Below are 27,635 nucleotides of genomic sequence, written 5' to 3' on the forward strand. Positions count from 1 at the left end.
TGATGGCATCACGCAGTTGCTGCAGATTTGTCAGATGCACATCCATGATGCGAATCTCCGCTTCCATCACATCCCAATGCTTTGACATCTGGTGACGGTAGAGTCCATTAGAGAACCGCGAACTCATTGTCATGTTCAAGAAACCAGTTTGAGCTTTGTGACATGGTGCATTATCCTGCTGAAAGTAGCCATCTGAAGATGGGTATACTGTGGTCATAAAGGGATGGACATGGTCAGCAACAATATTCAGGTAGGCTGTTGCGTTTAAACGATGCTCAATTGGTACTAAGGTTTGCAAGAAAATGTCCCCAATACCACTGCACTACCACCAGCATCCTGAACCGTTGATACAAGGCAGGATCGATCCATGCTTTCATGTTGTTTATGTCAAATTCTGACCCTATCTGAATGTTGCAGCTGGAATCGATACTCATCAGATCAGGCACACCTTTCAGTTGTCCATTGTCAAATTTTTTATGAGCCAGTGCGAATGTAGCCTCATTTTCTTGTTCTTAGCTGACAGGAGTGGCACCCGTTGTGGTCTTCTGCTGCTGTAGCCCATCTGCTTCAAGGTCCGACGTGTTATGCGTTCAGAGATAGTATTCTGCATACCTTGGTTGTAACAAGTGGTTATTTGAGTTACTATTGCTTTTCTGTTATCACGAACCAGTCTGTACTACTCTGACATGAACAAGGCATTTTTGTCCACACAACTGCCGCCGCTCACTGGACCATTCTCTATAAACCCTAGAGATGGTTGTGCGTGAAAATCCTGGTAGATCAGCAGTTTCTGAAATAGTCAGACCAACCCGTCTGGCACCAACAACCAGGCCACGTTCAAAGTCACTTAAATCCCCATTCTGATGCTCGATTTGAACTTCAGCAAGTTTTCTTGACTACGTCTACATGCCTAAATGCATTAAGTTGCTGTCATGTGATCAGCTGATTAGCTATATGTGTTAACAAGCAATTGAACAGGTGTACCTAATAAAGTGGCCGGTGAGTGTATACTGTAAGTATGTGTCTTTTGATGTTGTGTATTCTATTATATAATTTGTATTGTTTTATATTTTGAAATGATCTCATAAAGTTGATCATTATTTTATTATAACCACCACTGTGTAGTCTTTGATATCCTGCTATTTTTTATATCCTATACATTCATCCATGGATTTATTATCCTAGATAACTATTTATTGTAGCAAGAAAAACACATAAGCCTTCAGCGTGTGTGTATTTGCAGTACAGAAAGCATATATTTGTCAAATAATATTGTTTAATTATTGTTATTGATAATTCCTAATCCTAAATATTCATAATAAGCAATCCTTTAAAGCTAACATATGCACTCTCTAATCGGTATGAAAAAGGATATTGTTGAATAAGTTCTAAAACATTGTCAGGATTTAACATCACGTGATATGGGACATATTCCACAGCTGAGTTCAACCTTAAATAAGAACACACTGTTAGTCTATACAATTTTATTCCATAATGAGATCTTAGTGCAGCATTTTAGTTATGTCTCAGGGTACTCCTAAATGTAAGCTTTACACACAACGATTTGTGGCCAACACCATCTGCAAGTTATTGGGCAATAAGTAGCGTTTTGCTACTTCAAAACCAATTTTTTTCCAAATTTGGTCATTCTGCCCCATGTGCTTTTTCGGGAATCTTTTAAGCCGGCCAATGCAATTTACCCCATCAAACCATATATTTAAGAAAACTAGACACCCTAGGGCAGGGGTTCTCAAACTGCGGCCCTCCAGCTGCTGCAGGACTACATCTCCCATAATGCTCCTTCAGCTAAGGGGCTGGCTGAGTATGGGAGATGTAGTCCTGCAGCAGCTGGAGGGCTGCAGTTTGAGAACCCCTGCCCTAGGGTATTTCAAGTGCTAGTTTTTCAACCGCTCCGGAGAGCAATCACAACCGCCACTGCGAGTGATTTTCGCCAACCGCAAGATGGCGGCCGTCCTGTAAAAAAAAGTTCGCTAGACGGTCTCCAGACCCTCTAGAGAATTCTGGCTCCACTTGCAGGTTGAATACAGGTATTGCATTCAACCATGCAAGTCAATGGAGCCCAGCTTTCTAATCACAGTGTGATTAGTAAAAATAAAATAAAAAAAATAAAAATTAGAACCCAGTAAAATGTAAAAATAATTTCCCACTGATGTCACTATCAGGGGCACCTTCAAGTTCCAAAAAACGTGCAAAAAAAAAATTTACAAAAGGCAAAAAAATTTAAAATTTATATATAAAATTAAAATTGGCACATTAGCTTAAAACAATTCTCGCATGGAAAGAGTTAAAATACTGGCATATTAAATGCCCATGGGGTGTCTACTTTTAAAAAATGTATGATTTGATGGGGTAACTTGAATTAGCCGGGTTCAACAATGTCCCAATTAACACGGGGGGGGGGGGAGGATGGCCACATATCTAATTTCCGATTAGAAAAACGCACATGTCCCAAATGTGGCTTTTTAGTTCCCCCAAAAATGGCAAACCCATGCATGTGGGCTATCACTGTACTCAGGAGATGTTGCTGAACACATATTGGGGTGTCGTGTGACAGCAACATATACCAGGAGCTGTAAATTCATATATAAAGTAGGTGTGTGGGGAAAAATACACACAAAAAATACTACTGCAAACTTTGAAAAAATGCTGGTGGTAAAGTGTGTGCATGCAAAGAGTTAAAATACGAGCATTTAAAATACCCTGGGGTGTCTAGTTTTCAAAAATCTATGGTTTTATTGGGCACACTGAAATGGCTCAAAGATGTACCAAATAGGGCATGGGCAGCGGATCACCAAACGCTAAAGTTCAACATTGAAAAATGCGCATGCCCCAAACATGGCCCTTTTGCCCTCAAACAGCCAGGCAAAATCATTCATGTGGGGTATAGCTGTAATCAGGAGATGTTGCTGAACACATATAGTGACATATACCAGGACCTGTGAATTCATACCTGAAGTAATGACTACCACAAAGTTTGACAAAGACTGGTGGTAGATATAGTGGAAAGAGTTCAAATACTACCATTTGAAATACCCTGGGGTGTCTAATTTTCAAAAATATATGATTTGATGGGGTAAACTGCATTGGCCGGCTTCAAAGATACCCGAAATAGCACACGGGGGAAGAATTGCCAGTTTTGGAAAAAATGGCTTTGAAATAGCAAAACGCTACCTGTACTTATTGCCCCATAATGTGCATAAAAAAGCAAAAAAACAAAAACATTTGGTATTTCTAAACTCAGGACGAATAGTAGAATGTATTTAGCAGGTTTTTTCATTACCTTTTATAGATGAGTAAAAGATTTTTCAACTAAAAGTTAGAAAAAGTCATTTTTTTCTACATTTTTCACCATATTTTATACTTTTTTTTAAAAGTACATAATATGATAAAATCAAAACAATGTCATCGTAAGAAAGCCCTTCTTGTCCTGAAAAAAAACAATGTATAACTTGTGTGGGTTCAGTAAACGGGAAAGAAGAAAATTACAGCTAAACACGAGCAGCGCAGAAATGTTAAAACGGCCATTGTCACGAAGGGGTTAAAAGTTTTATTATTAAAGATAACAGAAAATTGTATTAGGCTGGTCAGTAAGAGAAAAAAAACGAAAAAAAAAAACGCTGTGGTACTCTGCAGAAGTGGCCAAAATCGTAAAGGACAAGAAGTTAGCCTTTAGTAAATACAAAAGTACCCAAAGCGAGGAAGATAGACAGATCTATAAGATTAAGCAGAAAGAAGCAAAGCAAGTGATAAGAACTGCCAAATCACTTAGGTTTCTTCTACAGAGGCAGTCTTAACAGCATTGTAGAACTGTGTTCGACTAGGTGCAATACACTGAGGCCCTTACCCCCACCCACTGAAAGAAAAGAAAAAAAAACAAAAAACATGATGTAAGGCAAAACAGAAGTATACATATGTGTGTGTAAATGTAGAAACATAGAATTTGATGGTAGATAAAAATCATTCGGCCCATCTAGTCTGCTCATTTTTCCTGATGTAAGGTCAGGAAAAATCAGTCTTTGGTCAGGTCCCATAGTAAGGAAAGCCCTATGTCAGGGGTCTCCAAGTTTTTTCTGCAGTGGGCCACTTCATCAGAATTGTATACGTGCGCAGGCCGCACTCATTTTTCAATGTGAGAAAATATGGCCTTTAATAAGATATGCAGACTGAAATAAAGTAAATGACACAAAACCTTTACTTTTCCTCTCACTGATTTCTGGGCCTAGAAAGTTTTGTGACTACAAATTCAGGATAATTAAAAATGAAATAGTTCTATAAAATTATTCCAGGGATGCACCAAAATGAAAATTCTGGACCAAAACTGAAAATTCAGGGTTCACCAAGCTGAAACCGAAAATGACCCCCCGACCTTTAAAAATAATTTTAAAAAAACCCACACTTAATAAAAATAAGTAACACCACAATTGGACAAAAAAATCAACAATATGATTTGGCATTACAGGAGTGTGATTGCTAACAGCAATCACACTCCTATCATACCCAGGCAACAAGTAAATGCTGGAACCTAGGCATGATGGGACTGTGATTGCTGTTAGCCAGTACATGCTGGTACAGGGTGGCTGTAAGTGATGTGCAGACCCCATACTGCTGGCAGCATCAATACACAAGGGGGGCAGCTAGCCAGGTTTCAGCAAGTACTGGCTGACTTGGCATGATAGGAGTGTGATTGCTAACAGCAATCACAGTCCCATCATTCCTAGGTTCCAGCTGTTACACATCCATGCTATCACTCACACACTAACTCATTCATTCACAGATTCATTCCCTCAATCACGCATACTCATTAAAACACTCTCGGTGCTGCTCACAGACTTCAGCAGGGGGCGCATTTATCTACTACCAATATCCTTCCGATACTGATCCCTGAGGTATCCCACTAGCGACAAGTCCTTTCTCTGAATGTACACCATTAACTACCACATTCTGCCTCCTATCACTCAACTATTGGCTTATCCATTCAACCATTCTGGCATCCATACTCAGACTGCAATTTATTTATTCATCTTCTATGAGGGACAGTGTCAAATGCCTTACTAAAGTCTAGATAGGCTATATCAACAGCTCCTCCCTAGTCTATTGTCTTAGTTACCCAGTCAAAGAAATAAGTTAGTTTGACAAGATCTTCCTGTAGTAAACCCGTGCTGTTTCTTATCATGTAAACCATTTATTTCTAGATATTTAACAATCCTATCCTTTAGCATGATTTCCATTAATTTGCCAACTACCTACACATAAGGCTTACTGGTCTATAGTTAGCCGAGTCTTCCCTACCACCTTTTTTGTGCAGAGGTACTACGGTTGCCAACTTCCAGTCTTCTGGAACTACTCTTGTCAGTGACTGATTAAATAGATCTGCTAGTGGTTTTGCCAGAACACATCTTTTAATAATTTGGGTTGTATGCCATCAGGTCCCATTGATTTGTCTGTTCTTACTTTGGATAGGGCAAGTGTCCTCTATCCTGCTGCATGATTGTATATGTATTTGCTCAATGTATTTCCTTGAACCATGCAGATTCTTGCTCATGTACTTCCTGATCTTCTGAACACCAAATAAACAGTTTATGGGGGGGAAAAAAAAATTTAGTAACAGTTTCACGTAGCAGTTAGTGAGCTGGGCTCTATTGACCTGCATGATTGGCTTCAGTACATGGAAAGACCCTCTGGAAGAGATCAAACGGGGCACCTGAATTTTTTTCATGTTGCTGAATGCCTCAATACATTTCAGCTAAACAGGTTTAGATTAGAAAGCAATAGTTGATCTCCTCCTAAATCATTTTGTTAACCTCTGGATACCAACATCATTGAAAAGCATATAGCCTTTCAATACAGTAACACGACAGCCCCGAGGAGCGATCAAACAGGGCATCTGATATTTTTTTGGTGTTGCTGGATGCCTCATTGCAGCAACACCAGATGACCGGTGTTCACAGGGATCACACAGCTATCATATGCATTAAAGTTAATATGATAGCTGGAGTGTGCTTTTCAATGGTACAACTTGTTGAGAAAGAAAGATCGCCTCATACCTTTCCATGGACCATGTAGCAATGATAAGCAACCGATACTCATTTTTAGCTCAAGGAAAGGAGTAATTCCAAAGGATAAACATAAAAAAAGTGACGCAAACAAAAAAAGCCAAATTAAATCGATATGCACCTGATGGCAGTGTATTGTGAAATGGTCTGCTTTTTCCCTTTTACTATTTTTGCATGGCCTTTTTGGGGCTGAATATAAGAAGCTGTGGCGTTGCAGATCGCTGGGTAAGTTTCTGTCTCTCTTATGGGGTGGTCTTAACATTTTAACCTCCCCTCATCTCAGTGGACAGGGAAGAATCGAGTATAACAAATAGCGAGGGGGTACAGTTTGCAGTCTGTCTCACCCTTGCTCAGAGTGAGACTGATCCCAAGCTAATTTAATTATTTCCCATGTCACTGGGCATGGGATTGGCGGAGGGCGTGATCGTAACCCCCTTTCCCTTTTTAATAGGGGGTATTATTTTTGTGTGTTCAACTAAATAAATTAAATAAGACGAGGGGAACTTGCAAGTCTCATTCGGTTAGTGAATCTACAAGTTTCTTGCTTTATCAACATACACACACACTACAGGCAAGGCAATGCAAGTTGTGTGTGATTTTTTTTTGTGAATGCAAGTCTGCTGCCTAATCACATTTTACCAAGTTTTCCAGATCCCCAAAGTATTTGATATACATGGAGGAAGAAAATGGTGTTCAGAAATAAAAATGCATTATTGACTGAAAAGCAAATGCTGACAAAGGTAAACAAGAAAGCACAGTATAAATGGGAGTTATCAAGAAATCCCAAAATGCAGGCATCTTATTATTCGAATAAGTTTTACATTATATACACAGCTGGTGGGATTTTATATATAAAAAGGTATATAAACTGACAGCAGTAAAATGTTCCGTACCTTATCGCATCCAACACTTAAATAAGTAAAACAACTTGTAACAAACACAAAATGAACACAAACACATACTTCTTCAGTGTTTTCACCACAGATACAGATTTTGGCATTCCCTGTCTTTTTTCAAAATGCAGGATTTGTCTGTGAAGGTTGCTCATTTCAACAATATCATAATCCACTAGTCCCAAACGTCCTATGTGAAACAAAACCAAAATATTTATTTAGCATTCAAATTGTGACTGATATATTGTTGCACAACACATTTTGTACAAGCAGAGATGCAATTACATTTTTCATAAAACGCATTTGAGATATAATGCAACAATAGCAATTTTGAAACAGATTTAAAATTATAACAGCTTGGTGAAAAATACAAATTATCTTGATAATGCAGCACAACAGTTTTGGAATGTAGATTTTGTTACGCATATGAAAAAGATCGGGAAATACTCTGCCAACCTCACCTACATCAAAGGAAAACAACCTTCTGAAAATACAGGAGTTCTGTTGGTAGGTCAATCTGTTCCAAAGCTTGAAGGCCTTCCCAAACTGCTAGAAATTCCAGTCAGTCGATAGCTCTTCTTTTGGGTCTCTGTGGCAGGCCACATGCCACAAACTACAACTAAACTTTTATCTCTTTTGCTCTGTGGTCAGAAAGCCTGTGACACAATATCAAGCTCCATGCCCCACAAAAACCAGCTTGTCCTGAAGAGCCTTAAACTTGGAAATGTATTAGAACGAAACGTAGGTAGCAATTTGTTTACGTGGTAACCAATACTTGCCACCAGTAGTATGTTCCCGGGTATCTATATATCTGCCAAAATGCAGGGGGGGGGGCAACCCAACTGAGAGGGCTGCAAATCAAGGGTAAACGTCGTTTGATATATCCCTTCTAGAGAACTCATACTTATATGTGGTGAAATGGTCGGAAGAATACGAGGGAGATCTCTGCACTAAAACCACAAGGTCGCTGCTTGTGCTAAGTTAATTCAAAAAGAGTATTGTTGTGGTTGCCTTAGGGCTGCAACTAACGATTATTTTCATAATCGATTAGTTGGCCGATTATTTTTTCGATTAATCGATTAATCGGATAAAAAAATGAATGTACATTTTTCATTTATTTAAAATAATTTAATAAACAAATGATGTTAAATACAAACGCAGAATAAAAAAAAAACCTGATAAAATGCATTTCTTGTCTTTATTCCCCAACCAGCCCCCCAATTTATGCACATTTGAGCACAGGCTTGCCACGCTGCCTCCCAGACATGCCACTCCACGCTGCCTCCCACATATGCCACTCCACGCTGCCTCCCACATATACCACTCCACGCTGCCTCCCACATATACCACTCCACGCTGCCTCCCACATATTCCACTCCACCCTGCCTCCCACATATTCCACTCCACCTCCCACATGCACATTTGAGCCCAGGCTTGCCACGCTGCCTCCCAGACATGCCACTCCACGCTGCCTCCCACATATGCCACGCTGCATCCCACATGTGCCACGCCACGCTGCCTCCCACATATACCACTCCACGCTGCCTCCCACATATACCACTCCACGCTGCCTCTCACATATTCCACTCCACTCTACCCCCACATATGCCACTGTGCCTGATACGCCTGATACACCACTCAATCCTCCCCAGACATGCCACACTGCCTCCCAGACATGCCACGCTGCCCTCCCCACATATGCCTTATATATCGTATATGCCTTATACCCCCAGATATGTCACTCCATACTCCCCAGATATGCCATATACCCCCAGATATCTCATAGTCCCCTCAGAGTCACAGACCTGTTCGCATCACACTGACACCATACTTTTATAAATAAGTACTGGGTTAATCTTCACTGCCCCCAGGATTTAGATTCCCCTTAGTCTGCCCCCCTTTACCTCTAACTGCGCCTTAAGTTAACTTTATTAAATTAACCCTCAGTCCTCATCATTAAATTAACACTAAACACCCCATTAACCATAACTACCCCTAAATTAACTCTAAATACCCCATCAAACACAACTACCCTAAATTAACCCTAAACACCCCATTAACCACAGCATCCCCTAAATTAACCCTAAAGACCCCCATCAACCACAACATCCCCTAAATTAACCCTAAACACCCCATTAACCACAACTGCCTCAAATTAACCCCAAACACCCCATTAACCACAGCTGCTCCTATATTAACCCTAAACACCCCATTAACCATAACTGCCCCTAAATTAACCCTAAACACCCCATTAACCATAGCTGCCCCTAAATTAACCCTAAACACCCCATTAACCATAGCTGCCCCTAAACACCCCATTAACCATAACTTCCCCTAAATTAACCCTAAACACCCCATTAACCATAACTGCCCCTAAATTAAACCCCACCTCCCCTAACTTTCAGCAGCCCAAATATTAATTTTATACTTACAGTTAGATGAGTGTCACAGCCATGTGGTTCTGGCCTTCTGGGAGAAGGAAGGGGGCGGGGCCAGTTGTCACAGTGATTACAGGGAGGGGCTGGTAAGTAGGAGCTGCTGCTGTGAGTCAGACTAAACGGTTTATATAATGAGGGGTATTTTTCAGAGCGTTTGCTCTGAAAAAAACCCTCATTTTATAATCGATAAAAATCGATTCAACTAATCGATAATGAAATTCGTTGGCAACGATTTTCATTATCGATTATTATCGATTTTATCGATTAGTTGTTGCAGCCCTAGGTTGCCTAGAGAATGAGGTCTTGCTTTTGTGTTTTTGGACTAAGTTCTGCTAATGAAAATGTTATTAGGTTGTGCCCGCCATCCACAGGGGAAGAGGATTAAAGTCAGCCTTAATAGAGAACCAGTACTTGAATGGGTTGGAATGGCTCTGTAAATACGACAAGGAAAAAGCAAGGGTCGAGAGGGATGTTGGGCAAAAAAAAAAAGCCTCATCCATGGGGAGAGGTAAATGGACACAATACTAGAAACCCCCTTACCCAGCAGCAGCAAGGAATTGGATGTGCCAGTACCTTATTCCCAGCAGCAACTGAGCATTATGGGATACGGGGGCACAAGCACACCATACCCAGCAACATTGGGAGATACATGGATGTAAGCTGCCAGTAAACAACCCCAGTGGCAGTTGGGAGGAGGGGGTGCCGGGATAGAGGTAGAGGCCTTGCAGAGTTTTCTGAAAAACAGGCATCTCTTTTTAGAAACATTTAACCGTTCCATAATGAGCTTGGAATTGAATTGTGTGTCATGAATTAACAAAAGACTGCATAGTCCTTAACACAACAAAAGATCCACCCTCCTTACTATCTTGCTGACCTCCTCTTTCTTTTCAGATAAAACACTATGAGAGTTAGGATTGGGTTTAGAAATGGGAAAGACTATACTCATCCATGAAAAGTGATCAACTTTCATTTGAACTAGGCCACCAAGTCTACTGTCAAATCATAACACGTCAAGGAGCACAAGGACCACAGAGGTCCGGAAGTATGACTCAGCATAACCGATTAGTTGACCGATTAATCGGATAAAAAAATAAATGTAAATTTTTCATTTATTTAAAATAATAAAAAAAAAATAAAAACAGAATAAGAAAAGAAAAAAAAACAAAAAAAAAAAAACAAAAAACTGAGAATAATGCATTTCTTGTTTTTATTTCCCAACCTGCCCCCCCCCAGTTATGCACAATTGAGCCCAGGCTTGCCACACTGCCTCCCAGATATGCCACATACCCCCAGATATGCCACTCTGCCCTCCCAACATATGCCTTATACCCCCAGAAATGCCACTCTGCCCTCCCACATATGCCTCTTATACCCACTGATATGCCACTGTGCCCCCTGGTATGCCTTACAGGGGCAGGCTGGGCCAGGGGGCAGGGGGGCAATTGCCCCCCAGGCCGCCCGAAATCTAATCTAAACGGCCACTGGGTGCTGATGCCGCCGGCCGGTGCTACTTTAATACTTTTTTTTTTTTAAATTTAATATGGCAAGCCGGATCGGCTATTAAATGGAAAAAAAAATAGTATTAAAGCGGCGCCGGCTGGCAGCATCAGCACCCAGCGGCCGTATGCGATGGCCGCCAAGTGATGGGAGCAGCGTGAGGGGTGAAAGCTCCGCCCCCTCGCACTCACCTTTCACCCCTAATGCTGCTCCCATCACTATGCGGCCATCAGATTGTTGGAAATCGAATCGAAATGGCCGCTGGGTGCTGATGCTGCCGGCCAGCGCTACTTTAATACTTTATTTATTTTTAATATGGCAAGCCGATCCGGCATATTAAATAAATAAAAAAAAGGATTAAAGTAGCTCCGGCCGGTGGCATCAGCACCCAGCGGCCGTTTAGATAAGTTTTCCAGCAGTCTGATGGCCGCATAGTGATGGGAGAAGCGTGAGGGGTGAAAGGTGAGTGCGAGGGGGCGGAGCCACTTCACTTGACTTGCACCCCAGGCCTTAGGCTGCCAGCCCTCCCCTGATGCCTTATATCCCCTATACGAGTTATACCTCCTGATATGCCACTCATTTTTCCATAAAGACCTTGCATGGTCTGTCTGTAATCTAATAATGCATACTTTTTTTTTTATCTCTTAAAATATTGAGATACCCCAGCCTTGTCTGGTGTCATTCTGCTAGGAAAAATGGCAGCACCTCAAATATACATACGAGGAACCCCAGATGTTAATACCTGGGTTTATATTCAATCTTTTAAATAAAACCTTTAGTAAAGAAAAAAAGAAAAAAAAACAAAAAGGCCTGAGTTTGTAACTCCTTTGTTTGTTGGAGGGTTCTTCGCAAGGTCAAAATTGTGCCTGTCTGCCTAGAAGAGGTGTCAAATTTTCCACCTGGGAATGGTTTAGGCAAAAGGACTCCCATAATAACAGAGATGCTAATTGACTGAAGTAAACCTTATGTAAGGTTCATTGGGTTGACACCAAATCTCATTTAAACTCTCGCCACTCCACCCTCGTACCATTTCTGCCTGAATGGGTAACCAGCCCACACATATTGGCTAAACACTATTCACAATAAACCAAGTCAACTGGGCCTAACAGCAGGCTCCTCTTATCCTTACTAGCTTTACCTGGGAGCCTGCAACCATGTCCATTTAGATATTTGCAATTGGCTTAACACTTTAATTTACCCTGGATGCTATGCTCATCCATCAAAGCAATATTTACAAATCAGTGGTCACTAAATAGACATCGGTCGAATACAGCTAAACGCCTGTTGTCTCTCTACAAGAAAATTTTAGGGATTGGATTCAAAATGGGGAAAAGATCAGGGCTTTGGAAGAACTGGTTGTATATGTTAACTTGGTTCAGTTAGCTTCAGCTTATCATCTTTTGATGTTGTAAAAGCAATGCTTTGTGAAGTGCAGTGCAGCATTCTTGTTACGCCTGCCGCTCTCCCTGTCCTCACGCTTCCTTATCCTCCTCTTCCCTTCTTTCCTGCTCAATTTTGGGCTCGAGACAGCGCTTTCTTAGCGACTAGATAGCAAGTTTCTTTAGCTATAGCGGATTTACGGTTAATATATATATATTTAGTAATAGTTACCTATTCCAGATGCAGCCAAGTACTGTGCTAATGGACATCCTAAGCCTCCACAACCTATCACCAGGACAGAGGAATTTGATAGGTTAAGTTGACCTGTATGAAAAGAAAAAGAAAAAAAAAAAAGTTTACCAATTTAAAATATCTTAATGATGTTAAATTATCTTAAATGTTTATTGCCAGCCAGTGCAATTTACTTTTATTATAGGTGGAACATTAAAGAATTAGCTTTGTGATCTTTTTTATGATCATACAGTTGAATTACTCATAGAAACAGGCTTCTCTGATATCGTCACTGAAAAAGCAAACACACCACGAGTATATATGTAAAAAAAAAAAAAAAAAAGTATATACTCTCCTAGTGGCAGCACCTCAAAACAGTAGTCAGTCAATCTTCACCATGAGTTGCACAAACACATAGGAGAAAGAAATACAAGCAATATTGTGATATTGTCTACCTTCACTTAATCTTGTGATACTTTGCCATAGTTTGCGGTTTTTATATCTTTTTAGAAGCGAAGAATTAGAGATTTTTATGATGAGCATGTTTACACAGTATGGATACGTGAGTGCAATAATTACCCACACTAATACAGTTGCTTTATTATTTTACAATATCATGCTATTGCCTGTATTTCTTTCTCCTATGTGTTTGTTCGACCCACCGTCAAGATTTTCTGATATGATACCAGATGAATATGAATTGAACGTGAAGTTTAAAATTACTTCTAAAATGTTACACAAAATATATCTACATTTAACATACACACAAAGTGACTTTGAACGTGGCATGGTTGTGGGTGCCAGACAGGCTGGTTGGAGTATTTCAGAAACTGCTGGGATTTTCACGCACCATTTCTAAGGTTTACGGAGAATGGTTCCGAAAAAGAGAAAAAATATCCAGTGAGCAGCAGTCGTGTGGACAAAAATGCCTTGTTGATGTCGGAGGTCAATGGAAAATGGGCAGACTGATTCAAGATGGTTCAAGGCAACAGTAACTTAAATAACCACTCTTTACAACCAAGGTATTCAGAATACCATATCAAAGTTTAAACTTCAATACTGTCGCTAAAATGCCTCTGTAACGAGGCATTCAGCAACACCGAATACTCACCCCAGGACGGGCCGTGACACAAACGCCACAGCAAGTGATTTTTGCCACTCGAAAGATGGCGACGCGTCCTTTAAAAATAAACAAAGTACGGAAAGTTCGCTGGAGGGTCTCCAGGCCCTCTTGAGAACTCTGGCTCCACTTGCAGATTGAATAAAGGTACTGCATTCAACCATGCAAGTCAATGGAGCCTAGCTTTTTTATTTTTTTTAATTTTCTTCTTTATTAAATTTTTTTTATAAAACAGACAAAAGACAAAATATAAAGAGACAATACTTCACATACATAAAGTGCAACTGTACAGTATATTGGGATATATAAAATATCTAGTATTTCTAATTACAAATATATCAAAGAGAATAGTAATTGAAACCATCATGTTTCTAAGTTTATATGACCCACTCACACACTCGATGTTTCCTGGGGGGGGAATCTCGGAGTAGGGGGCCAAGAGATTTCTAAGACGTAGGCCACGGAGTCCGCAATGCGGAAGATAATTCTCAATGCACAAGGATTCATTAATTATTTAGTTAGTTAACCGAGACCATCGATGCCAGATCTGGTCATATTTCCCTATTGCATTAACTTCCTTAACCCCTTCGTGACAAAGGCTGATTTTACTTTTTGTACCCTTCGTGACAATGGCCGTTATAACATTTCTGCGCTGCTCGTGTTTAGCTGTAATTTTCTTCTTTCCCGTTTACTGAACCCACACACATTAGATATTGTTTTTTTAAGGACAAGAAGGGCTTTCTTTAGATGACATTGTTTTGATTGTATCATATTATTTACTATTAAAAAAAGCATAAGATATGGTGAAAAATTTAGAAAAAAATGACTGTTTCTAACTTTTAGTTGAAAAATCTTTTACTCATCTATAAAAGGTAATGAAAAAACCTGCTAAATAGATTCTACTATTTGTCTTGAGTTTAGAAATACCCAATGTTTTTATGTTTTTTTGCTTTTTTCTACACATTATGGGGCAAAAAGTACAGGTAGCGTTTTGCTATTTCAAAGCCATTTTTTCTAAATCTGGTAATTCTTCCCCCCATGTGCCATTTCGGGTATCTTTGAAGCCGGCCAATGCAATTTACCCCATCAAGTCATATATTTTTGAAAACTAGACAGCCCAGGGTATTCCAAATGCTAGTATTTTAACCCTTTTCAAGCACTAATTCTACCATCAGCCTTTGTCAAACTTTATGGTAGTAATTTTTTTTGCATTTGTTTTTTCACACACATTTTACTTCAGGTATGAATAAACAGGTTCTGGTATATGTCAGTATCATAAAACACCCCAATATGTGTTTAGCAACATCTCCTGAGTACAGCGATACCTCACATGAATGATTTTGCCTGGCTGTTTGGGGGCAAAAGGGCCACATTTGGGGCATGCGCATTTTTCAATGTTGAACTTTGGCATTTGGGGATCCACTGCCCATGCCCTATTTGGTACATCTTTGAGCCGGGCCATTTCAGTGTGCCCAATAAAGCCATATATTTTTGAAAACTAGACACCCCAGGGTATTTCAAAAGCTAGTATTTTAACTCTTTCCATGCACCATATCTACCACCAGCCTTTGTCAAACTTTGTGGTAGTCATTTTTTTGCATTTGTGTTTCCACACACATTTTACTTCAGGTATGAATTAAAAGGTTCTGGTATATGTCACTATCACAAAACACCCCAATATGTGTTTAGCATATGTGTTCTATATTGAATCCAAATAGCTTTGAAAAAAGATCAATTATTTTTATTTTAAACTGGGTTAAGCATATACAGTCCCACCATATATGTTTGTGGGTACCTATTTCAATATGACAACGCCAACAAAAGGCACCCTTTGCTGGTTGAAATTTGGCTATGCGTGCCAGTACCATATACCACCTATTCATACGTTTAACCCCTTAAGGACCGGGCTCGTTTTTTCTTTTTGTACCCTGTGGGACCGAGGCTGTTTTAATACTTTTGTGGTGCTTGTGTTCAGCTGTAATTTTCTCTTCACCCATTTAGTGTACCCACATAAGTTATATATTGTTTTTTTTCAGGACAAGATGGGCTTTCTTCAGATACCATTATTTTGATCGTATCTTATTTACTATAAAAAAAATTAAAAAAAAAACATGGTGAAAAATTGAACAAACAACATTTTATGACTTTTATTTGAAAAATCTTTTACTCACCTAAAAAAGCAAGTAAAAAAAACTAGCTAAATAGATTCTACTACTTGTCCTGAGTTTAGAAATACCCAATGTTTTTATGTTTTTTTGCTGTTTTTTGTAAGTTATAGGGCAATAAGTACAAGCAGCGTTTTATGATTTCCAAATCTTTTTTAACAAATCTGGTCAGTCTGCCTCCATCTCCTCTTTGGAACATCTTTGAAGCCAGTTAACTCAATTTAACCCTCTCAAACCATATATTTTTGAAAACTAGACACCCCAGGGTATTCCAAATGCTGTTATTTTAACCCTTTCCATGCACCAATTATACAACTACACTTTGTCAAACTTTGTAATAGTAATTTTTTTTTTATTTTTTTCACACAAATTGTACTTTAGTTATAGATATACAGGTTCTGGTATATGTCACTGTCAAACAACACCCCAATGTGTGTTCAGGAACATCTCCTGAGTGCAGTGATACCCGACATGCATGGGTTTGTCGTGTTGTTTGAGATTTAAAATGCCACATTTGGGAAGTGCGCTTTTTTTCTCCATTTTGGTCAGTCTGTACCTATGCCCTATCTTTGAGCTCGGCCACTCCAATTTACCCCATCAGCCATTTTTTTTTATATATTAGACACCCCTTGGGTATTTGAAGTGCTTTTATTTTAACTCTTTGTTGATATTTTTGAGAAATCTTAGCACTTGCTCAAAATAAACTTTATTTTTTTATTTTATTTTTTTAATACTTTTTTTAATATTTTTTTACACATTTTGCTGGTACTGGATGGTTCATCTAGTGACATCACTGCATAATTTTTAAATGTTAGCACATTTTTTTTTTCCCATTTTTTTTTTTTTATTATTTTTTTAATATTTTACTAATCACATTGTGATTAGAAAGCTGGGCTCCATTGACTTGCATGGTTGAGTGCAGTACCTGTATTCAACCTGCAAGTGGAGGCAGAGTTCTCTAGAGGGTCAGGAGACCGTCTAGCGAACTCTTTCTTTATTGTTTTTTTTCCCGGGCCGCCGCCATGGGGCGAAGATCACCGGCAGTTGCGGCTGTGACCGCTCTCCGGAGCGGTCACAGCCCATCCAAAGATAAGTGTTTGGTGTCGCTGGATGCCTCCTGATCGAGGCATTCCAGCGACACCATTTAAGTTTAGGAGGCGATCGTTGATCGCCTCCTAAACGCTTTTAAAACGGGCGTCCGCCGCCATACAATGTATGGCGGCTGTTGACGCCCCGGGGAGGGGCCAGACATGGCCCCCGATGCCGATCTCGGCCTTGCTGAATGCCTCGACATCGAGGCATTACAGTAATGCCGTTTAAGCGAAGAAAGTGATCGTTGATCACTTTCTAAGCTTATTTAATTTTTTGACGGTTCAGGACCGTCAAAGGTCATTAAGCGACCGTTTTTCCATGACGGTCCTGAACCGGCAAAGGTCGTTAAGGGGTTAAAGAAGTGTTCTTGGAGATTTAAGCAGTGGGTCGATTTTCGAGTTGCCTGCCATGCTTTATGCCAGGTTTGTAAAGGAATAGAGAGCTCTAGATCCTTCTCCCATTGCTTATGTGCCTTGCTCTTATCAAGCGTTTTATTATCTTTAAAGAATTTTAAAATCTTGGATAATATTCTTTTAGAGGCACAAGTAGTAACAAATTTAAACCAGGGGGTACTCTCAGCTGGCGGATTGGATTTTAAAAAATGTTTAAGTCTAATATATTTAAAGATATCTCTTGAAGATAACCCATATTTTCCAATCAAAAAAAGGGAAGGAGGCTATTTGAGTTTCGTTGTAGAGATCTCCTATCTTTTTTAAACCCAACAGTTTCCAGCTGTCCAGAAAGAGATCAGGTACAAAGAATGAAAGAACATCTATAGGGCAGTTTTTTGTAAATAATATCCATTCTTCGAGTCTTTTCTTAATTTTAGAAAAGGTAAGCAAAATATCATTATTAGACTAGAATTTTTTTTTCTTTTTAAATTGAGTTCGAGGTAACCGAAAAATAGAAAGGGCTCAAAGTTTTACAATAACGTCTCTCTATATGATACCAGCCAGGGACATTTTTCTCTTTTAAAGAATTCCAGGCCAGCATGAATGATATTTGGGAAGCTTCATACAGTTCATTTATATCGGGGTAGCCTAAGCCTCCAGGTTCTGCGCTTCTTTTAAGAAGATCTGTTGGGAGTCTTACCATCTTTGCCGCCCAAACAAAACAAGAGAATAGGTTATCCCAATCTAAAATAATTTGGAATTTGAAAAGGAATTCATCTAAAAAGATAAAGAATTTTAGGAATTATATAAGCCTTAAGGATGTTAATACGCCCCATCCATGAGGTCTCAATTTTCCCCCAATTCAATAGCAAAAATGTTACCTCTAAGAAGAGTTTCTTATGATTAAGAGTAGTAGTTTCTTCTAGAACTGCTCCAATTTTTTTTTTTTCGATTGAAAAGTTTTTTATTGACATCCAGGCACAGCAGACGACAGAATATGCAAAAATAAAAATCGTACAGGTCAGAGTAAAGCGGCGCCTAGACATCATTTCCTTTTTTTTGTTAACATGATAACAATGTGCAAGTAGCAGAAACATCAGCAGTCATCAACATAGGTATCATTGAACCAGTGCATACAAAAAGTAATATCGACATCACTAATGTCACGGAAAGTCACAGGCCTCAGCAAGATAAGGTGGTAGTGAGGAGACAAATAGGAGAAAAAAGGCCCATAGACAGCGGCCCCCAGGAGCATGCCCGGAAAACAAGAACACGATAATTCGTAGTGGGAACAAACAGGGGAAGGGAAACCTCAACAGGGAACGGGCCAACCCGTAGGCAGAAACCCCAGGCGGACACCTCACAAACCACTGGGCAGCAAAAAAGAAAGGCGGAGCAGCCCTATTGGGCAGAGGTCTCAGCACAGGAACCAGGGAAAAAAAAACAAAAAAACAACAAAAAAAGGGGGGGACTCTCAAAGGGAGGGAAGAAGAGGGAAACCAGGGCGGAAAAGCGAGGGAGCAAAATAACAGAAGAGAAGAAAAAAAATAAAATAAAAAAAAAAAAAAAAAAAGGAAGAAGGGGAAGAAAGAGACCACACCATGCACCCGAATGGTACCTCACAGAGCAGCAATCCGGCCTGTGGAGCCATCAGCGTAGGCGGAAGACATCCAGGGGGTCCACACCTTCAGAAAGCGTTCAGTAGTATCGTGTATGTATGCAGTGAGTTTTTCCATGTGCATAATATGCCAAATCTTAGATAAAATTAGTGATCGGGGAGGGATGCATGTGTTCCAATGTTTAGCGATAGAGAGTCGCGCCGCCGCGCATATCCTGTGAATGAGCCGCTGGGTGCATCTGGGAAATTGGGGGTCAGGGTGATCCTTATTGAGTAAAGCCGTCAAAGGGCACTTATCAACCCGGGTGCCCACAAGTTCACTGAGAAGATCAAAGACCCAGGTCCACATATCCACGGCCAGAGGGCACGCCCACCACATGTGAAAGTACGAGCCCCTCTCTCCACAACCCCTCGTACAGCCATCACCGGAGCCCGGGAACATCTGGGCAACCCAGGAAGGAGGAAGATACCACCTGCCAACCACCTTGAACGCGCCTTCTTTAATGAGAGTATTAGCGGTAAGTGAGAACGTGTTAGTGTATATTTCCGTCCAGTCTGACTGAGTGAAAGATATCCCAAGGTCATTCTCCCACAAACGGCAATGGGAAGGGGCGGCAGAGAAGGTATGCGCTGTAAGGTGGGCATAAAGCTGCGAAATCGCGCCCGGACGTCTCTCCCCAGCCCAGCACAGCCGCTCGAATGGAGTCATAAGAGGGAAGGTGCGGGGAAGCTTGAGCCCCGCCAAAAACGAGCGAAGCTGAAGGAAACGATACGTTTCCGCAGGGGGCATCTGAAAAGAGCCAGTGAGAGTACGCACGGTGTGTAAATAGCCCTGGTGATATAGGTGACCAACCTTCGAAAAACCATGAGACCTCCACCAGTGGAAGGAAGCCAACACCAACCCTGCAGGAAAAGCAGAATTGTGGAACAGAGGGGTAAGGGCAGACGGCGTGCGGTACAAAGCGCGGCTCGTTTTAAGTCGGTCCCATAAAGAGAGGGAAAAGGACAGCGTAGGGCTATCGGTACAGGACGGGCGCGCACTCCCCCCCAGCCAACAGACCCCCGAGACATCAGGTAAGTGACACAGAGCCCCCTCAAGGGCAACCCATCTAGGGGCTTGAGAACCGAGATGGACCAGCGCCAGTTGCGCCAACTGGGCAGCATGAAAATAGGACAGAAGGTGAGGGACCCCCAGGCCCCCCATAACGCGCGACCGGTAGAGATGAGCACGTCGCCACCTCGGCCTGGCCCCCCTCCAAACAAAGCGAAAGATCTCCGCCTGCAGAAGGTCCAGGTCCCGAAGCACCAGAGGGACAGGGAGCGAACGAAAAAGGTAGAGAATTTTAGGCAAAAGTGTCATCTTAACACTATAAACTCTACCGAGTAGAGAAATATTATAGGGCATCCACCGACGGAGGTCACCCTTCAGCTTCTGCAGCATCGGGAGATAATTAGCAGCATAGAGGTCGGGAAGGCGGGCAGTCAGGTATACCCCCAGATAGCAAAGCCGATGAGGCTGCCACTTAAAATCGAAGTTCAAGGCTATAAGTTCAACGGTGTGGGAAGGTAATGAGATATTCAACGCCTCACATTTAGAGCTGTTGATCTTATAGCCCGAGATGGCCGAAAAGCGGGACAAAAGGGCATACAGGTTCGGCAGGGACACCAGGGGGGATGTGAGGGAAAGGAGCACATCATCTGCGAAGAGACTAACTTTGTAATTAGAGCCTCCCACCTGCACCCCCTTAATGTCGGGATTCAGGCGAATAGAAGCTGCCAGAGGCTCAATACACAGAGCAAATAGAAGGGGAGAAAGGGGACAGCCTTGCCGCGTACCATTGCGGATAGGGAACGGGGAAGACACTGCCCCCCTGGTGTCCACCACCGCGCTAGGGAAAGAATAAAGACCACGCAGAGCAGTGAGTATACCCCCAGTGAAACCAAAAGTCCCGAGCGTCGCCCACATGTAGTCCCAGTCGACCCGGTCAAACGCTTTTTCCGCATCCAGAGAAAGTAACAAGGTCGGAGACCGAGCCAACCGGGACGCATGAACGACATCCAGGACGCGGCGGATGTTATCAGGGGCCTCCCTACCCAAGACAAAGCCCACCTGGTCCGGGTGGATCAGGCTTGGTAAGCATGGGGCAATCCGCATGGCCAGAATCTTAGCGTAGAGTTTAACGTCCACATTAATGAGGGAAATGGGACGGTAATTGGAGCAAAAGGAAGCATCCTTCCCTTCCTTGGGAATCACAACAATTTTGGCGGAAAGCATCTCTGGAGGTATCGGGGATCCCGAGAGGAATTTGTTGAACAGTACAGTCAAATGTGGGGACAGAATGTGTTTGAAGCGTTTATAGTAGGCGGCCGTGAACCCATCCACACCGGGGGCCCTAGCGCCCTTCATGGTACTTAGGGCCAAATCTACCTAGAACTGCTCCAATTTTAATCCCTAGATAATCAATCTGGGTCAACTGATCATCATTCTGGACCTGTGTTTGGATTAGGCCTGAGACTCTGGTAAATGGAGTGGAATCAACTCCGTCTTTGATAAATTGAGTTTGTAGTTGGAATATTGTCCAAATCTCAACAATCCTTCCAGCAGGGCAGAACATTGTTAATAGAACATCGTCAGCGTATAATCGTATTTATCAATTTTTATAGCCTGAATATTAACAGAGTTTCTAACGTAGGCTGCAAAAGGTTCGATTGTTAAGGCATATAACAAATTAGCCAATGGGCATCCTTGCCGAGTGCCATTATGAATGGAAAATCGGTCCGAGTCCAAGGAGGGACCTCTCATTTTTGCCACTGGAGTTGTGTATAAAGCTATCGTTAAATGGTGGAAAGACCCAGTTATGCCAAATGTCCAGAGAGTATCAGCCAAGAATCTCCAATTAACTATCAAATGCACAGCTTTCTAATCACAATGTGATTAGTAAAATATAAAAAAATAAAAATAAAAAAAAAGCCAAAAAAGTGGTAACATTTATAAATAATTATGCATCAGAGGAGCCATCCAAAATGTAAGAAACAAAAAGTCCAAAAAGAATTTTAAAAAAGTGCTAAAATTAGCGCTGTATCTTCCCAAAAATCTTGACATGGAAAGAGTTAAAGTAAAAGCATTTAAATACCCAAGGGGTGTCTAATTTAAAAAAAAAATTGGTTTGATGGGGTACATTGGAGTGGTAGGGTATAGGAACAGACTGACCAAAATGGGGTGAAAAAAGCGCACATCCCAAATGTGGCCTTTTAGCCCCCAAACACCAGACAAACCCATGCATAGGTGGTATCACTGTACTCGGGAGATGTTGTTGAACACATATTGGGGTGTTTGATAGGGACGTGTGCCTATATTAGTTTAGCTATTTTCTAAATGTCTTGCCATCTTCGATCTCTCTGCCTCGTTTTTCGGCGATAACCAGGTACTGTTATGGATTAGCTTGTGAGGAAAGATGCTGCCTTTGATGACCAGGTTACAGAGTACACACAGGTCCACAAATCTCTTTCCGTTTTCACTCATCTCTGCCAGCACATGGGTCTCTCTATAACTTGTTTGTATCCTGTGATGTCATGCCAGATGTAATTGAAGTCTGCCATAAGAATAGTGATATCTTTGTCTAGAAAGGTCTCGTCTGTCTTAAAACCGGTCTTTATTCTCTTTATGTCATTGGTTTCAAAGAATGCTGTGATGATCCGTGGGCCTCCCATCCAATCAATGCTCTCTGTGCCTGCTGGGACAACATGAAGCCTACTCCTTTGTGGGATGACTTCTGCCCATTTCCTCCCATTCATTAATAGACGTCTCCCTTGAAGGATGATTCTACACCGTTCAAGGGCATTGCCCGCATACAGTTGGCTAATTCATAAATGTTCCAGCCAGCGACATTTTAACTAAACTTATGGAGTTATTGCCGCTAACGCAACACTGATGGACAGACCGCCCAAGGGGCCGATCAGGCTCCCCAGTGCGTCACTGTCCTATGAACCATTGGGGGATCAAATATGTGCCTTGAAACTGCCCTATCTGCACCAGCGACCTTTGCAAGAACAAGGCCCTGGGGCTAGGCCTAGGGCAGCCACACACAAAACACGCCAATTGCTCCAATACCAGGAAGGTTAGAAAAGCTGTAACAAAGCACGTTTACAGAGCTATGTATTGTGGAGAAACATGCAGGCTTTTACTTCAGAACCTGAAATAATAATTCAAGTATGTTGTTGTATAACTAGAACAATAAAACTTAAGATAACTTATTGTAAGGCACAGCTGATTTTATTCTAGTAAAATGTTATTAAATGCAATAAGCATGGTAATAGAGCCCTGCGCGGGACTGCTTTTTTAATCCTGCTCCCGCTGATTTTTTGTCCAATCCAGCCCGCTCCCGCAACGTGTGCCCAATCCCACCCGCTCCCGCCACATTTGTGGTCAACCCCGCCTGCTCCCGCCACATTTGTGGTCAACCCCGCCCGCTCCCGCCACATTTGTGGTCAACCCCGCCCGCCTCCTTTCCTGAACTGCAGATTTCCCGCGCAGTCCCGCAAGGCTGCCCTCGAGTTGCTCCCTCACAGCGTCTCTTCTCTTGCTCTGTCCAGGAACAAGGCGGACACTGGAAGTGACGTCACATCACGACTCTGCTTTGTTCCTGGGCGGAGCAAGAGAAGAGAAAATGTAATGAGCAGCGCGAAGGCAACCTTGCGGGACTGCGCGGGATTACCGGGACCCGCAGGTACAGTGCCTGACCGCCTGCGACCACCCGCAACACCAGCAAGGGACCCGCCTCCCAATGCAGTCCTCTACATGGTAACTATCTAGAACTGGTTTATTTTGGCTATTGTGAACGAGGACTTCATGTTTTTGTTTTTATATCCAAAATATTGTCACTATCCACACTTTACTTACCCTTAATACCAAACTCTGGCAAAATAAGTTGTCTGCTGTATCTCAAGATGTCTGAATTTTTGAGAATGTTGTTGGTTAGTTCAGGCAGTTTTTTGCTGCTGTTGTGCAAGTCTGGTAATAAAGAGACATTTACCTAAAATAAATAAATACCATGTTAGTAATGAAAACATTTGTTGGCTTTAGTGCAGCCAGTTGTTTACACTACAAACTGAACTGTCCCTCAAGGGTCCCCTAGATGAAAATCATAGCTAGCTTGCCCCCAGTATCCAGCTTTAACAGCTTAACTGTACAGTGAAACTAAGAACAGTTCATGTGGCGATTTTAAAAGTTGTTTAGAACAAGATTTTGGCAATGAAAACCCTTCTGTCAGAAAGGGGTTTTAAATGTAATGACATCAAACAATAAACCATGGAGCGCGTATACATCCCCTATGCATACGCGCTCCATGGTTTATCGTTTGTTGGTTTAAACACTTTGAGGAAGAGTGTTGCTGGCAGCTGCTTGCTTTTGGGGAGTATTTTTTGTTTTATTATACATGTGGAATCTAGGTTTTTTGCTTTCTAAGGATATCAAATACAATTTTATTAAATTACTACATTTAAAAAAAACGTCACTTAATTTCTCACTTTAACGCACAAAAGCTCCCTCATGTGATTTTGCTAATGACCTTACAAATGAAATCAATGACTTTATTGCCTTCATCAATTACCTTACCAATGGTATAACTGGTGACAAATAATGGCATCACTATCAATCTATACTTTTACTTAACACCGCACATCATCTGGTAACATTAACTTTACACTTTCTTAAATCTCTAGTAGCATAATTCAATCCAATCTCACTCCAGTCGGTTCAACATTAAGGAGCACGGGGTCTGTCACTTACTGCTCCCTTATCACTACGCGGCAGCAAATTATGCCGATGGCTAGGATATGACATCATCCCCGCACATTGTATCAATAGCTGGCACATAAGGACAGTGTATGCGGACATGTGTGTGCTTGCAAGCTTGTGTATGGGCAAGTGCGCGTAAGAGCAGTGTACGTATTTGTAAGCTGGTGTGTAAGAGCAGTGTATGTGTAAACGTGCGTATAAGGGCAATGTATATTTGTGTGTAAGGGCAGTGTATGTAAAGGCAGGTGTGTGTGTGTGTATATGTATGTGTGTGTTCATGGGCAGGTGTGTGTAAACGCAGTGTCTCTGCTGCTGTGGCCTACTCTTCTAATGATGCTCAGCCAGCATCGGTGGACACCTGGCTGGCTGAGCCTCATGGGAATTCAATTCAATTGAAGTATTGGTTATTTTTAATACGCAAGACTGTGCTGACAAAAATGAAGCGCGACATTGTAAAGTGCAATTGCTTATATTGGTGAGTTGCACGAAAGCGATTTAACACAACAAAATGTGTACCTCTTTCACATTTTGAAATGTTGGGAGGTATGCTAGACATTTTATATTGAGCTCTTTCTGGCTCCTAAATAAAACATATCTATCTGGCTCTCAGATTTGTCTATGTTCTACTTGGCAAGTCTTGTATATTTATCCAATTAGAAACAAAAATGCATGGCAATGAATATGTTTATAACCTGTGATTTTTATACACATGCATAAAAAATACACAAACCAGTGCTGTGCACTGTACATGGGGTATACCAAGCTCAAATCGACTGAGACAAACATACATATGTTGCTCTAAATAAACTCTTTCGTGACCAGGGGTTTTACCTACCTTAGTGACTGGAGTTTTTTTGCATATTTATCTTGGTCAACCATGATTCCCCATTTAATAAACAAATATATGAAGTGGGTTATATATATATATAAAAATGTGCATAATATACCACCAACATGTACACCTGTTCAATTCCTTGTTAACACAAATAGCTAATTAGCCAATCACATGACAGCAGCTCAATGTACCCAGCTTTTAATGTTATGCCCCTTTTTGGTAATGCCCCGATCCAGAAGCTGCTCTTCTGCCGCCCACACCTCCAGGCCCAGTACATACAAGATTTCTTTCTGGAACTATTGGGTGGCCAGAATAGCCTGCTGCCTAGTTACGCCCTCTGTGAACCAGGCAGGATTATCTCCGCAGGGTGACCAGTCAGGGCTCCAACCTGGCGATCGGTGGAAGATATCAGAGGTGGGGGACCTAAATCACCCAGCTAAAGGGGGCGGTTATATTGCTCAGATATGATTCTGTGTGTTGATGTTAATATATATATATATATATATATATATATATATATATATATATATATATATATATATATATATATATATATATATATATATATCTGAGCCTGTGTACAATAAGGAGTTCTTAATACCCAACACAGAGTCTCAGAAAGTGACTGGAAACAAGGGAAAGAGTATCGTCCCAGGCTAAGGGAGTACAAGTCAGCGGAGGTAGTCAGTCGGACTAGCTAGATCCGTGACAATGGTGAAGAAAGGGGGTTTGTGACTTTGAACCTGGCATGGTTGTTGGTGCCATGGTTGCATGGTGTTGGGCTGCTCCGAGTATTTCAGAAACTGCTGATCTACTGGGATTTTCACGTGCAACCTTCTCTAGGGTTTACAAAGAGTGTTCTGAAAAAAGAGAAAAAAAACAAGCAAGCGGCAGTTGTGTGAACGAAAATGCCTTGTTGATATCAGAGGAGAACGGGCAGACTGGTTCGAGATGACAGAAAGGCAACAGTAACTCAAATAACCACTTGTTACAACCAAGGTACGTAGAACACACAACACATTGAACCTTGAAGTAGATGTGCTACAGCAGCAGAAGACCACACCAGGTGCCACTCCTGTCCGCTAAGAACAGGAAACGGAGGCTACAATTCGCACAGACTCACTAAAATTGAACAATGGAAGACTGGAAGAACATTGCCTCATCTGATGAATAATCACCAAAAACAAACAAACTACCAATAATGGTAGAGCTACGTGCACTGTACATATATAAACACCAAAACCTATTGCAAGGAGAGCACGTAAGGAAAAAAGGTATATACAAAGTAAATCTTTATTAAACAATATGATTTAAATACATATAAAAAAAATATATATAATATAAAAGCATCTCGGCACCAAGACACATATAGGAAGGTACATAAGAACAGAGGCACAAGACTACAGGAACTAGGATGGAAATACGTATGTATATGAAGGCACAAATAAGAAACACAAGGACGACCACAGTGATAAAGCGAAAAGGAACAAATGAAATAACATACAGCAATGGTACATCGGTGCTCAAAAGTTACTAACCAAACCTAGAAGAAAGGCTGGTAATGAATGGTGCCAAGTCCAAACGTACCAACCCCAACGTACGTTTCGCTGCAATGAGCTTCTTCAGGGGGCTCTCTCATCTGATGAATGGCGATTCCAGCTGCAACATTCAGATGGCACGGTAAGAACTTGGCCTAAACAACATGGAAGCATGGATCCATCCTGCCTTGTATCAACGTTTCAGGCTGCTGGTAGAATGGTGTGGGGGATATTTTCTTGGTACACTTTGAGCCCCTTAGTACCAATTGAGCATTGTTTAACCGTGGACAGCCTACCCGAGTATTGTTGCTGACCATGTCCATCCCTTTATGACCATAGTGTACCTATCTTCCATTAGGATAATGCACCATGTCACAAAGCTCACATCATCTCCAACTGGTTTTGTGAACATGACAATGAGTTCACTGTACTCCTATGGCCTCCACAGTCACCAGATCTCAATCCAATAGAGCACCTTTGGGATGTGGTGGAATGGGAGATTCGCATCATGGATGTGCAGCCGACAAATCTGCAACAACTGCTTGATACCATCATGTCCATAAAT

At 41.4% G+C, this 27,635-nt stretch overlaps 1 protein-coding gene across 1 annotated transcript in view; it reads right to left on the reverse strand.

Annotated features, from left to right (window-relative positions):
- Nucleotides 1–27,393, reverse strand: part of LOC149282078 (adenylyltransferase and sulfurtransferase MOCS3-like) — a 50,446-nt gene extending 23,053 nt beyond the window's left edge. The window contains exons 1-5 of the mRNA XM_089498617.1: nucleotides 27,367–27,393; nucleotides 23,801–23,933; nucleotides 12,514–12,606; nucleotides 7,037–7,157; nucleotides 1,376–1,450 (exon numbers count right to left, since the gene is read on the reverse strand). Of these exons, the coding sequence (XP_089354743.1) occupies nucleotides 1,376–1,450; nucleotides 7,037–7,157; nucleotides 12,514–12,606; nucleotides 23,801–23,933; nucleotides 27,367–27,393 (449 nt within the window). The remainder of the gene's footprint in view (nucleotides 1–1,375; nucleotides 1,451–7,036; nucleotides 7,158–12,513; nucleotides 12,607–23,800; nucleotides 23,934–27,366) is intronic.
- Nucleotides 27,394–27,635: the final 242 nt, after the last annotated feature.

Source organism: Sceloporus occidentalis, unplaced genomic scaffold (assembly GCF_023333645.1).
Source record: "Sceloporus occidentalis isolate IW3139 unplaced genomic scaffold, rSceOcc1.0.p SCAF_123, whole genome shotgun sequence".
Taxonomy (NCBI): domain Eukaryota; kingdom Metazoa; phylum Chordata; class Lepidosauria; order Squamata; family Phrynosomatidae; genus Sceloporus; species Sceloporus occidentalis.